The sequence below is a fragment of the Chamaea fasciata genome, unplaced genomic scaffold, assembly GCF_029207755.1.
Source record: "Chamaea fasciata isolate MVZ Bird 193981 ecotype frontalis unplaced genomic scaffold, bChaFas1.0.hap1 SCAF_12, whole genome shotgun sequence".
In the NCBI taxonomy this organism is placed as follows: Eukaryota; Metazoa; Chordata; class Aves; order Passeriformes; family Sylviidae; genus Chamaea; species Chamaea fasciata.
Window position 1 is genome coordinate 19,095,302 of NW_027094097.1, and position 14,256 is coordinate 19,109,557.

The window sequence follows — 14,256 nt, forward strand, 5'->3', positions numbered from 1 at the left end:
TAAAACCAACTGAGAAAGCAGGACATTCTGTACTTTCTTTCCACAGAGGACATTTCTGTATCTACACCACACCAAAATGTCCGTACCACCAATAAACTTGGCACCAAGAGAGTCTTACAAATTGTGTCTTCATTGATTTCACTTTATTAAAACTACGTTGCTGCTACTATCTGTCTTCAGTCATGGGGGAAGTGGCAGAAAAACCTGAGCATTGGGGAAATCAGGTATTTAACAAGTGAGGATCAACTGGAATTTATTACAGTGAATAATTGCAAGTATGACAACTGTGAAGAAAAGGTGAAAAGAAGGGAAATGCAAATTTCCCCTCAAATATACTTAAATTAACTTTTAATATCCTAATAGTTGGCATATTATGTGTATGTTTAGACTGTAAACTATAACTCTAATTTAAACTTCTTGTTCTGGATGCTTTTGCTATTTGCCTTTTCAAGGATCACTTTTTTCCAGAATTCTACCTTCTTTTCTTTCAACTTTCTGTCTTTCTTTTGCTGTAGATTTATCTGCAAGTATTCTTCATTTAGGTTGTAAGATGGCCATTCTACCAGACCCTCTCCATTAGGATTTCTGTAAGCAAGAGGAAAGAGTGTTTTTTCAGTCACAGGGGAATTCAATCCCACAAGTTAAGACTGAATCATTAAATCAGCCAATTTCCCACAGAGTCAGTGCAAAGCAGCAATATCTGTCATGAACCTCACAATTCTTACCCATTTCGAGCAAAGTTAGCCCAGTACTTCATCAGAGTTCTGCTGAGATTCTTCTCTTCCTCTGTAACTTCACCTGAAAGACAAAATACAGAATAGTTACTCTGTGTGGGAGAAATCAAGACATTGCTGTTTGAATATGCTGCAACAATTTGGCAATTGCAACAGAGACAGTGTCAGTAAAACATCAGTAATACAGCAAGCATCAAGGGATTTCAGCACTCCTCATGCATGACTTCAGTATAATTACCCTACTGCAGAAATCAGGGAATTTGGGAACGAGGAAATAAAGGTGATGTGCCTGTAACCTTCCAGGTACCCCCCATGTGTCCTGCATCCCAGTTCAGCTCCAGGAATGGGCCACATGGCTGTGTTTCCTGGATCCCATTCTAGTTTTGTGGAACTGACATTCTCCCTGTTCTTCAGAGCAATCTGACTAGGCAAAGGTTTCCTCATTCTCACACAAGATGGTGCCACTCCATCTCTCAGCACTTCAAGAGTATTTCTTTAAATACAGTTACACATAAGCTCACTGTATCACTAGGTGAGAATTATTTCAGTTCCTGTGTGTTTTTAATTATAAATGCATCCCAATAAACTAAGAAAAAATGTTTGGTATCTTCAAGTCCTTGGTAAATTCAGGCAAAAAGGAAAAGAACTGTTCAGTGTTTTCTAGTGCCAAAGGTATGTACGTTAAAAAAAAAAAAAAAGATAGATATATAGATATATATATAAGCAAAAGGAAAAGGTTCTGGTAACAGATTAACAAAGAGCTTTATAACAGCTGGATTGCTCCAAAGTTCAATGGAATAAAAGGAAATACTTTCACTTATATAGGCTTTGACCAGACTATGAACTACTGTTCAAATGACAAAAATAAAAGCAGAAAAAAATAGTGAATTCACTGAAAATAAGCAGAATTTTTGTGTCTCTGTCAAAATAAGAACTGTTCCTAATCTGTTCCATGGGAAAGAAAATACTCCATGCTGAGTATTACTGTCTTAGGCATTTGTAATTAAAGGATATTGCTGGATTCATAATGTTCCTTAGGAAGTGGCATCATGTTTCTTAACTGTTCAGTGATTGGCAGCTTCATTGGGCATGGAACAACGTCAGATTCTGCCAGAAGGAACTTCCAGAACCCCATGGAAATTTTGGGAGTACTCCCTTAATCCTCCCTCAGTGGACCGGTTCCATTTGCATAAATGCTCAGATATTAACTGAATTGTGAGGCAAAACAGATCTAACCACTGGATCTTTACACAGAAAATGGAACACTGGAATTCCAAGCCTTGCTCTGAACACAACTGGAATCACTTCCTGCAAAGAAACCAAGTTCCCCATTCTCTGGAGCCTGACAGCCCATGGGATTTCCTGGAAAGGAGGAGACACTAGCCTAAACTCCTCAGGAAAAGAAGAGATCCTGGATTTCCTGCTTCCAAAGCACTCTGCAAGTTTAATTGACCTTTCCTTCAATTCCGTTTTCAGCCAAAGTCATATGGCAAATTCATGCACAGAGCTGGGATAATGACAGTGAATTTTCTAGCAAATATCCTATTTGCTGAATTGCTGACAAGATGTGGAACTTACTGTGCTTCAGAACAAGCAAACTGTAAAGGAAAGATGATGGAGAAGATGACGGAGAAGATGACGGAGAAGATGACGGAGAAGATGACGGAGAAGATGACGGAGAAGATGACGGAGAAGATGGTTAAATGTATAAAACCAATTCTGCTAGGAGAAAGGGTCATGGCTTGGTATCACAGCCAATATATGCACTTTGATCTGATGAAAATGAGTAGAACACTGACTAGAAAAATGCCAGGGTTACAGGAGCAATTCACAAGCAAATGATGTCTGTTCCTTACTGCAGAGCTGGATGTCCCCAGCCAGAAATGGCCCCCCAAAGACAAAACCAACTTCATCCCCATGGTCAGCCTTTACATAGTCTGGTTTGCTGTCCCAATATTCACTGGGCCGGTGCTGGAATTCAAAGAAGTAGGTGGGAGCTCCAGACTCTGCAAGACATAACATTAGAGAGTTACAGAAGAGATACATAAACTACAGCTGTCATCAGCTGTTTAAAATACTACTTTAAACAAAGCTTTATCCTGGGCACATTTCTAGTGTAATTGCTACATTCAAATATGTGCTTTTATTGCAAAATTAAGAACTCAGCACTTACACACACACAAAGAAGATTCACCCTAAGAAAACTTGCAGAAACCAAAATATCAAAACATTTCCACGTTTGAGTATCTTGGCATGGCTTGTCTACACCTCAACACCAGAAAATTTACAGACCACAGAGCTGCTGACTTTCCAAGTAGCCAAGCGACCAAAGGACAAAGGTTGCTTCAATATGTTTTAATTTTTAAGCCTGCATACTTCAGTTAGCAAACACCTACCTGTGTTATTATGCTCTGCTCTCAATATATTGTGATTATGAGCACAGTGCAAAACATTGATGCAGACAGAAGGGACTCCACACAACCCTGCAGACCTGTATCATTCCTCATGTTCCCAGTGGGAATCTCAAGAAAGGTTGGCTACATATGACAGGATTTGTGTCTGCATCATTTGATCCAGCCTGCAGTAGGAGGTTTGAGTGTCCCACTGCTGTTGATCAGCTTACCCCTGTGATAATTCAGTGCTCTCATGGCTGGCATGACAATTGCCATGTCCCCCAACAGATCCAAGAATCCGTCCCGTAGCTCTGCGGGGTCCTCTGTGTCCCCCAGATATTCATCTATGATCATAGGCAGAAGATCTGAGGGTACATCCTAAGAGACAAGAAACAAACAGACAAACAATCACTGTCTGAATTAGCAGCTAAAATTGCCATCTTTTAAAATCTCTTTCAGAGATTTTGCAAAAGCACAAATGTCCAGGACAGCACCCACGTTGATGGGAAACAAAACCTATTCATGCTTTTTGTGGACAAAAAAATACCAAACCAACCACCTTAGGTTGAATTTGCACCAGATTTACAAGGGTTAAAACTCTACAGGAATAAGTGTAGATCCAGCAATTTCTCCTGACAATATCTGCAGCTTCTGTTTTCTTCAGAAGTGCGATGGGAATCACAAAAGTAAATTCTCAGTCCTTGAAAGATTTATGGACCATTAGACAAGAGGACAAGACCAATGGGATCTCCAAGCACAGTGTAAGTTTTCAGGGTTAAAATTTACTGCTTGAAAGATACGCCTCAAAACTAGGAGTGCAAAGTAACTACTTTAAAAGCTACATTTAATGTGAACATACTGAAAAAATATGCCTTGAAATTCCCTAAGCAGGAGATTAGCCATGAGATACCTCAACATTAGGGATCCTATTACAGGAATCCCACAAATATGTAAGATAAAAGTATTGGTTGAGGTCTAGAATGAAAAAGGCATTTTCCCAAATCCCAGGCCTGACTCAATTCTATTTCTGTATAGTTCCATACACTCTGCTCCTGTCAACTTTGCTGGGAGTCTCCTCAAAGCATAACATGACCTCAGCCCTCAGTAACATTATGACTCAAGCAGTGAGACCCAAATCTGTTACACACATGAAAAACAAAATTCACTTCTCAAATTAGATTAGTGCAGCAGTACTTACGATCATTGGCAGAAAAACCTCTACAGTCGAGGCAATTGATTTTCTATCTCCTATTTCCCTCAAACCTAGCATTTTTGATGTCTGTACAGAGAAAAAACAACCAATGTTATAAGCACCATTTAATGTCTCCATTATTTTAAACACTGGAACTACGTTATTCCATTAATTCTTACTACTGGTGTTTATTTTTGAAGCATCATACCCAAAAGTGCAGCACAATGCAGCCTTGAAAAGCTTGCATTTACTGCAGTAAATGTTGCCTTGGTGAAGATTCCCACATAAATCACTCCTAATACATAGTTTATCTTTAAATCAATATTAAGGAACTTGTAAGACTAGAAAACATGAGGGCAGAGTTGAAGCAAAAAGCTCTTTCTGTCCCACAGGCTTATTTTCATTCTGTTGGGGGAGATCTTAAAGTCACTGTCAGTCTGTCTGTAGTCTAATTGTTTGAGCCCTTTGAAATAAAGATAATGCAGTGTTCCTTCTCTTCTACAGCATTACATATAACAACTCTCCTGTCTGCAAAATAAACTCAAGCAGATTTCACTTTGCATTATTCTGCTGGGACTTAACAACCAGCACGCTCCCAGAGACAGTTGCTTCATAGAGTCAGAACAAATGCTTTGTATTACAGAAAGGAACCTGAATATTTAGGAACTAAAAGAAAGGGACAAGAGAGAGGACACAAATCCACCTCCTGCAGTTTTTGTGCACTGAGAGCACCTGCTCATGTTTTGGAGTTACCCATTGAGTTCCCACGGGAAAGAAGAATGGGCTTGGGACACCTGCATTGTCCCCTCACTCTGCCCCAGAAGAGATTTTCAAATGAAAGCTCTTTCTACAGGGTGGTAATGACACCCAGGGGAACTACTGAGCCTTGTGGGGGAAAGGATTGGCTTTATTTGTCTTTGAGTAATAAGTTCTTGATTGTTGCATTCTTTTTCCTCTCTCTGCCTGGATGAAGGATTAAAATTTTAGGGTAAGAAAACACTGTACAAAATTGATGTTCCAACTGATGTGTCCATGTAGTTTAACTTGCAGGATGAAACCTCTCTCACCCTCTTGTGACCCACAGGTTCTGGGTCACTGCAGAGCCATGATGTAAGCAATGTTTACCTTGCATGTATTTCCAACAATGCAAAGACTTGTCCTATTACTTAACACAAACATTAAAGACACATTAAAAAAAAAGAATAGACATTAAATTACCGATCTAATATTCCAGCCAAATTCATTGTTGGTGACTCCTATCATGAATGGGACTGCATTGAATTCTTTTCCAGCCAATATCTCTTCAGGTGGCTTATGAAGAAACACTCCATCCAGAACTAAGGGTAGAAATGAGATTTCCTGAAAGAAGAGGGGAAAAAAAAGAGATCAAATTAGTTGTTAATAGTATTTCCAATTTTTTCTTCAAATCACGTAAGATGTCCACATTAAATGTCCTAAGTGCAAAAAAGGGCTTTAAGAAATTCAAGTATCTACATCCACTGTAATATAAATTTAGTTTGGCAGAGGAGTATAAAATGCAGGCCTGGCTGCTGGGTCAAGGTGTAGAGGAATGCAATGGTTCCTGATCCTGTGCTGTTATAGGTATGCTCAAACCTTGCTCACAGCTTCACAGGCACTGTGACACTGCCAAGACTCCCAGGAAGAAATTACGTGTGAAATTATTTCAGCATTTGGGGAGTATTTTGACAAAAGATAAGAAAAATCAACTTTGGAATGGACCATCAATGAACTCTGATCAGAGGCTGAGCTAAAGTTTTGCAAGTGAGCCATTAAAAAGTTCTGTTGCCATGAAGGCTCACCTACCTTGCTGTTTAGGACTATGTGCTCTGCTTCCTGCTTCCTCAAGCAGTTCAGCAGGGAGAGGGAACTGCTCGTCTCACACTTGAAGATACTGGCAATTTTCTGTAGATTATCAACAAAGACAAGCATGGTTATAAAATCATTATACACACTGCTGTTAATAGCTTGATTTAGTGGCAGATTTAGGCGAGCTTGATAGATCTTTGAATGTTTTATTTTACTACAAATGCTACAGTTTGATCACAAAGTGAAATCATTCTGGTGTGCTTTTCTTTCTTGCTGTATTTCCATTCAGTGTTTTTCAAACTTTGCTGTAGAGACAATCCAAGCTTGTAGCGTAAACCAAATAAGGAAAGAAAATTGAGAAACATTTACATTATTACTATCTGCCAATACAGGAAAAGATATTAAAAGGCACTTATAGAGAGTAATTCTATTTAACGTGGTTTCTTTTTGTTTTACATTTAATTAATTTACTTCACATAAAGGCCCTCCCTAAAAGACTGTAGGACTGAATTCTTCTTAAACTTTCCGTAATAAATGCCACAGTTACTGTATAGAGTACAGTGGGTATGAAAATGGATGTTTTCCTAGCTTGGCATGTGTGTGACTGAAAATACCTTTGTCAGCCCGCAGCTGTTACAATCATACAGCTGTATAACCTAACACCAAACAGACTGAAATTAAACAGGTGTGCTGCAACAGTACACTGGATCAACTTTGTTGCACAGTGTGCAATGAGATTTTCCCCTTTTCTCTTTTAAACAAATTATCACATAGAAGTATCCTGCTTTAGGCTATAAAGACTTTTAAATGCAAAGAAATGAGCTTACCTCAAGATCTGTTGAAAGTTGTAAATTTTTACTGGGGGGAATTATAATTCCACTCTCTGATATTGCTTTATGAAAGAGACCCTTAGATAAAGGAGATAACACCTGCCAGGAACGGAAGAACAAAAAAGTATTTATTCTACATTAACATCCTTACCACATAACTTTATGCTAGTTATAGTCTAGTCAGCTCCTGGATTCAGTTAGGAATTATACATCTTTATTTGCTAAATCTCCAGATTTAGCCCAATGGACTGTTAAACTTCCTGTCAAAAACTGGATTAAGCATGAAATGTTACATTAATTGAGCTTTTGAAGATTTTTTATTTTTATCTACTGTATACCTACATGTGCAAAAACAGAGCAAGATCCTGCAGATACCCCAAAGAGAGTGACAGATGCTGGGTCTCCACCAAAGTGCTCAATATTTCCTTGCACCCACTGAAGAGCTGCGACTTGGTCCAAGTACGCCCAGTTCCCGCGGGCGTGCTCGTCACCAGTGCTGCAAGAAAAGCAGCAGAGCCACCCCTCAGCAACAGTGACAACACAACAAAGGCAATCTCTGCAATCTGTGTTTGGCGCAAAGGGACCTACAGCCCCTCACGGTCACACCTCCGCCCCTGACTCCCCTCCACTCTCTGCTCATCCCTGCGTAGGTGGATCCCTGGCCTTTGATCTACCTAAGTTTTTGCTTTACACACAAGAGGATGGAAGCAAAGGCCAAAACAAACATCCTGTCCAGCGCCAAATAAACCCAATTTATAGCCCTCTGATAGCAGGTTATGACCTGCTATCATGCACCCACATGACCATGCAGATGGAATGTACATACATTTCTGTGTTCTGAAATCCTGATGTCAGTGAATTTAAACCACTATAACAGTGAGAAGCTGATATAGAAGTTTAGAAGTTCAGAGGTTCAGAAGTTCAGAGGTTCAGAAGTTCAGATTTAGCAAACAGAACTACCCATGCTTTAAACATGACAGCAAGTACTTTGTAAAAAGTGAAATAGGTGTTCATACTTGAAGTATCCAAGGAGTCCCAGTCTGTACTGAATTATTACCACGACAACATTCTCGTAGGCTGACAGTGCAGAGCCATCATACCGAGCAGCACCCCCAAATATAAAATTGCCTCCATGGATCCACACCATTACCTTGGAAACAAAAGGGTGAGACACACCTTTATGCATTGCTTTGCAGATTTCACTTGAACAAGAAAAACAACATCAGAGAATGAGGAACACCAAATCACTAAAGCACGATGGCTGCTGAATTTCAGATTGGTGGACTTTGAATTTTACATGCTAGTATTATTTCTGCTAGTGCAGAAAAAAGCAATTAAGTCTCTTAGGAGCAATCATTACTTGCAAGCTTTATAAAACACAAGTTTGCTCAATGGTTTACATACAGGTAACTTGTCCTTCTTGCTTGAGCCAGCAGGGCTGTAAACGCTGAGATACAAACAGTCCTCAGACGTTTGGAATGCAAGGTGCTTTTCTTTAAAGTTTTTTTCAGCTGTTTTCAACAAGGACAGATCTTGAGGACAGCTTCACCAAAAAAAAAAAAAAAAAAAAGGGGACAATTATTAGCACTAAACCTGCAATAGCATCATTGTAACAGTGGTAGAGAAAACACACTTTGGCCCCTGGCTGATTGCCCACAGGGTGCTTGAATTTTGTGTTCCCTATAATCAGCCTGTAAAAGCACATCTCCACACCTGTACTAGAAATACTCCGGTACTGGTAGTGTATCCACTACCAAATATAAACTCAGCAAAACCAGGCCTCTGCACACCAATAAACACAACTCTGACCAGCATGGGCAGGTTCTGTCCACAAAAGAACAGCTCTCACAGTGGTGGGTGAGAGGTTGCATCTCTCAGACCAGTCCAGGGTTCAGGTGGTTCAGGTGGGGAAAACCTCAAGGATCCAAGAGGGGCTTTTGCAAAAGGAATTCCAAGGAAAACATTCACAAGCTTGTCTGTCCCCTTCACATTTGTCTGCGTTCCCCTGAGCCGTCCGAGTGCAGTAGTCACTTCTGGTTCAGCACCACTCTGTCCTAAGTAACACAAAAGGTAAAAAAAAATTAAATTGCATCTTCATACTTATCACACTGACTTTTCTATTAAGTATTTTTAACTGACTGCTTAATTTAGAACATTTCAGCTTATTCCTTTCAGTTTTGTTCAGTTTTCATTTTGCTTTGGTGCAGTGACAGATACCCCCTGCCAAACCCTCCTGCCAGTGACACCTGGAGCCAGGTAGAGCAGGGTTTGGTCACTGTGCAAAAGCAAATTTCAGAGCAAACAGCAAAACCACTACAATTTCCTAAATTTTTCATTCAACAAGATCTTAAAAATATTTTGTTTAGAGAATTCAGAAATGTTACCTTTAAAAAAAGACAGAAAGCCTAATTTTCATTAAATCATCTCAAAAAACAGTTTCATCTCACAAACCCAGTAATTTTTGCATCATGAAGGCATTTTTGCAGATTGGTAACCAAAGCATAAAAGATTTACTGCGTTTGAAAAAACAGTGGCTTCCCCAGCTGCAGCAACAAGAGATGGCGGGGCTCACCTTCTGCCCCGCACACGAGGAACGCTATGCTACAAAACAAGGCGCAAAGCAACGCGATCGGGCTCGGACGAGACATTTTCACCCCCGATGGGGCTCCCGGTCACTCTCTCCGGTTTTATGCGGAAGAGAAGGGGACAAAGGTCCCAGCGGGGGCACTCGGGGCACGGAGCGCGGCTGAATGATGAGCGTGAACTGCAGCGAACGCCCCCAGAGCGCCAAAGACAAACCCGAGAGGTGATACAGCCCCGACAGGTGTCAGAGCGCCGAGGGGTGATACAGAGTGAGCTCCCGAGGGGTGATACAGAGCCCCGAGGGGTGACAGAGAGAGACCCGAGGGGTGATACAGAGCCCCGAGGAGTGACAGAGAGAGCTCCCGAGGGGTGGCAGAGAGAGCTCCCGAGGGGTGATACAGAGCCCCGAGGGGTGACAGAGAGAGCTCCCGAGGGGTGATACAGAGCCCCGAGGGGTGACAGAGAGAGCCCCGAGGGGTGACAGAGAGAGCCCCGAGGGGTGACAGAGAGAGCTCCCGAGGGGTGACAGAGAGAGCCCCGAGGGGTGACAGAGAGAGCTCCCGAGGGGTGACAGAGAGAGCTCCCGAGGGGTGACAGAGAGAGCTCCCGAGGGGTGACAGAGAGAGCTCCCGAGGGGTGACAGAGAGAGCTCCCGAGGGGTGACAGAGAGAGCTCCCGAGGGGTGGCAGAGAGAGCTCCCGAGGGGTGACAGAGAGAGTCCCGAGGGGTGACAGAGAGAGCCCCGAGGGGTGACAGAGAGAGCTCCCGAGGGGTGACAGAGAGAGCTCCCGAGGGGTGGCAGAGAGAGCTCCCGAGGGGTGACAGAGAGAGTCCCGAGGGGTGACAGAGAGAGCTCCCGAGGGGTGACAGAGAGAGCCCCGAGGGGTGACAGAGAGAGCTCCCGAGGGATGGCAGAGAGAGAGCCCCGAGGGGTGACAGAGAGAGCTCCCGAGGGATGGCAGAGAGAGAGCCCCGAGGGGTGACAGAGAGAGCCCCGAGGGGTGACAGAGAGAGCTCCCGAGGGGTGACAGAGAGAGCTCCCGAGGGGTGACAGAGAGAGCCCCGAGGGGTGACAGAGAGAGCTCCCGAGGGATGGCAGAGAGAGCTCCCGAGGGGTGGCAGAGAGAGCTCCCGAGGGATGGCAGAGAGAGCCCCGAGGGGTGACAGAGAGAGCTCCCGAGGGGTGACAGAGAGAGCTCCCGAGGGGTGATACAGAGCCCCGAGGGGTGACAGAGAGAGCTCCCGAGGGATGGCAGAGAGAGAGCCCCGAGGGGTGACAGAGAGAGCTCCCGAGGGGTGACAGAAAGAGCCCCGAGGGATGGCAGAGAGAGCCCCGAGGGGTGACAGAGAGAGTCCCGAGGGGTGACAGAAAGAGCTTCCGAGGGGTGACAGAGAGAGTCCCGAGGGGTGACAGAGAGAGCTTCCGAGGGGTGACAGAAAGAGCCCCGAGGGATGGCAGAGAGAGCTCCCGAGGGGTGACAGAGAGAGCTCCGGAGGGGTGACAGAGAGAGCCCCGAGGGATGGCAGAGAGAGCCCCGAGGGGTGACAGAGAGAGCCCCGAGGGGTGACAGAGAGAGCTCCCGAGGGGTGACAGAGAGAGCTCCCGAGGGGTGACAGAGAGAGCTCCGGAGGGGTGACAGAGAGAGCTCCCGAGGGGTGACAGAGAGAGCTCCGGAGGGGTGATACAGCTCCCGAGGGCCGATAAAACCAACGAGAGCCGATCCAGCCCCCGAGAGCCGGTAAGAGCCCCGAGGGCCGACCCCGGCCCGACGCCCCCCGCGTTACCGGGCGCTGGCCATGGCCCAGCGCGGTGCGGGGGCCGCGGCGGGAGCGCCAGTCGCGGTTCATTCACCTGCTGTCAGTGCCACGGGGCGAGGCTTAACAGACTCCAGAGCTTAAACACTACAGAGGTCTTTAAACCCCCCCTTAAAACAATAAAAATCTCACCGAAACGTCACCACAAACAAAGCAAAAAAAACCCCAACCCGCCCCTCGCCCCGCCAACAACCAGGACGAGAGATTATAAATAACTGGAAACTAACAATAAAAAAAGAAGAAAAATCAAAATAGCTAATTCTTGCCTTAATCCCTTTTAGAGGGGCGTATGAAGCCAAAGTATGTCATCGCTACACTCCATCCCTCCAGTTTAAATTTGCGTGGATTTTTTTTTTTTTAATTTGACTTTTCAAAGTAGGGAGCAGATGAGATAAACAACTTTAATCGGAGCCTCCCCGGCAGCACCGGGCCCAGCCCGGAGGCCCCTGGCGGACACGGGACCGCCGACTCCGCCCGCCTCCAGCCCGGCGCCGCAGCCGCCGCGGGCTCCGGGGAATCCCGAGAGCGCCGCTCCGCCCCGGGAGCCGCCGGGGGCCGGGCCCGCCCCCGCTCCGCCCCGGGAGCCGCCGAGGGCCGGGCCCGCCCCCGCTCCGCCCCGGGAGCCGCCGAGGGCCGGGCCCGCCCCCGCTCCGCCCCGGGAGCCGCCGAGGGGCCGGGCCCGTCCCCGCTCCGCCCCGGGAGCCGCCGAGGGCCGGGCCCGTCCCCGCTCCGCCCCGGGAGCCGCCGGGGGCCGGGCCCGCCCCCGCTCCGCCCCGGGAGCCGCCGAGGGCCGGGCCCGCCCCCGCTCCGCCCCGGGAGCCGCCGAGGGCCGGGCCCGTCCCCGCTCCGCCCCGGGAGCCGCCGGGGGCCGGGCCCGTCCCCGCTCCGCCCCGGGAGGCGCCGAGGGCCGGGCCCGTCCCCGCTCCGCCCCGGGAGCCGCCGAGGGCCGGGCCCGCCCCCGCTCCGCCCCGGGAGCCGCCGAGGGCCGGGCCCGCCCCGGGCCCCGCGCGGTGCGGCGCCGATCGCGGTCCGGGCTGGTTCCGGTGCGGGCGGTTCCGGTGCCGCCATGGTGGGTGCGGGCCCGGGCGCGGCGCCGCTGGAGAACGCGAACCCGCTCATCTACCGCCGCTCCGGGGAGCGCCCCGTGACGGCCCGCGAGGAGGACGACGAGCTGCCCGACGCCATCGACGACCGGGAGATCTTCGATATCCTGCGGCGGCGGCGGGCAGGGGCGGGCCGGGCAGGGCAGGGCAGGGCCGGGCAGCGCCGCTTTCCTTAACCCGCACATCTCATCCGCTCCATCAATGACCCCGAGCACCCGCTCACCCTGGAGGAGCTGAACGTCGTCGAGCAAGTGCGAGTGAAAGTGAGATCCCGCCGGCATGCGCTGCCTCGGCCGTCCGATAACCAATGGCTTTTTTATAGTGTTTAGATATATTCATAGTGCTCCCTAAACACAGTGCTGAGGAATGTCAGTGAGCAGAGCTGTGAGCAGGCCGCGTTGGCAGCAGCAGCGGCTGTGTTGTGTCCCGCAGGTGGACGATGCCCAGAGCACGGTGTCGGTGGAGTTCACGCCCACCATCCCGCACTGCAGCATGGCCACGCTCATCGGCCTCTCCATCAAGGTCAAGCTGCTCCGCTCCCTGCCCGACAGGTTCAAGGTGAGCGGTCAAGTCACCGGGCACAGCAGAACGCGGGGGGTTGTGTTTGGGGAAGAAAAAAAAAAGAAAAAAAAGGCTGGCTGGATTGAAGTGAAAAAATAACTTGAGCTCGTTCACGTTTTTGTGCGTGGGAGACTGCAGGAAGCAGAGAGGGCAGTGGGCTGGAATGTCAGTGCAGAGTTGAGGTTGTGGGGCTGTTGTCCGGGGGGAATCGCTGCAGTGCTCTGGGGCACGGCAGGAGGAGAGGTCTCACCCTTGTCTGAAGCAGCCTTAAGCACGTGCAAATGCAATACTCTGCAGTCTTAGACGTTTATTCTGTTATATAGAGCTACTGATAGGGGCAAGAATGTCCTTTCTCCTTTCTTTTTGTTACTATCTTATTTTTGTTAGTTTGAACTTAATCTTCCAGTATTTTTTTGAACTTGTCCCCTGTTTCTTTTTTGCTGGTATTTCAGCTGGATGTTCATATAACGCCAGGAACACACGCCTCTGAGCACGCAGGTAAGGCTTTTAGTCCTCTCTTGTGTGCTCTTTAATTGATTTTAATCTTGAAAATTAGCAAGGAGAGAGGTTCCCACAGCTGTAGAGCAGCTGCTCAGTGTCTGGGACTTTCTGTGTATCACATTCTGGGGGATGTTCCAGAACAGGAACGTGGAGTGTCACTTAAATTGTCCTGTAGTGTTCTTTGACAGTCACTGATTTGCCCGAGCCCTCAGAAAAGGGGAGGAAAATGGGGATTTCTTGTGTTACACCTCTGGAGCAGCTCCCTGCTGCTGAATCACGGCCAGCTCACTGCAAAGCTGGGATGACAGAGAGGCTCTGCCTTCTGCCAGCAGCTCTGGGCTGCTCCTGGCGTCCTCAGCACTGCAGCACCATGGCAACTGTGATTGTGTGGCTCAGTGTGAAGACGTCAAGTCCCAGTGTCCTGACTGGTTTCTTGTGGGTTTTTTTTTCTGCACAGTTAATAAACAGCTCGCTGATAAAGAACGTGTGGCAGCTGCTTTGGAAAACACTCACCTGCTGGAAGTGGTGAATCAGTGTTTGTCTGCTCGGTCATAATTGCCTGGTGAGGAAATCAATGGTGTTCTGATCTGTTAAACTAATTTTGTATATAAGTGGTGATGTTACAATTTACATAAATCTGTGAGCAAAATAAAATCACTTTAATTCTCTTGAAGAAATGTTTCTTTGCTCTTTCAAAAAAATACTTTGTGGGGAGTT

At 47.0% G+C, this 14,256-nt stretch overlaps 2 protein-coding genes across 2 annotated transcripts; one reads left to right on the forward strand and one right to left on the reverse strand.

Annotated features, from left to right (window-relative positions):
- On the reverse strand, positions 1-9,646 carry LOC136296120 (fatty acyl-CoA hydrolase precursor, medium chain-like). The gene is made up of 13 exons (XM_066194955.1): positions 9,549-9,646; positions 8,826-9,030; positions 8,381-8,519; positions 7,993-8,126; positions 7,319-7,472; positions 6,974-7,075; positions 6,144-6,242; positions 5,538-5,678; positions 4,326-4,406; positions 3,358-3,505; positions 2,591-2,740; positions 726-798; positions 1-585 (listed from the first exon to the last, which is right to left on the reverse strand). Exons 1-13 carry the CDS (start codon positions 9,622-9,624, stop codon positions 396-398), a joined length of 1,692 nt encoding a protein of 563 aa, XP_066051052.1. The 5' UTR covers positions 9,625-9,646; the 3' UTR covers positions 1-395.
- Positions 9,647-12,345: 2,699 nt separating this feature from the next.
- CIAO2B (cytosolic iron-sulfur assembly component 2B) lies at positions 12,346-14,256 on the forward strand. The gene is made up of 5 exons (XM_066194396.1): positions 12,346-12,579; positions 12,661-12,740; positions 12,910-13,035; positions 13,491-13,536; positions 13,997-14,256. The coding sequence occupies exons 1-5, from the start codon at positions 12,441-12,443 to the stop codon at positions 14,092-14,094; spliced, it is 489 nt and encodes a 162-aa protein (XP_066050493.1). The 5' UTR covers positions 12,346-12,440; the 3' UTR covers positions 14,095-14,256.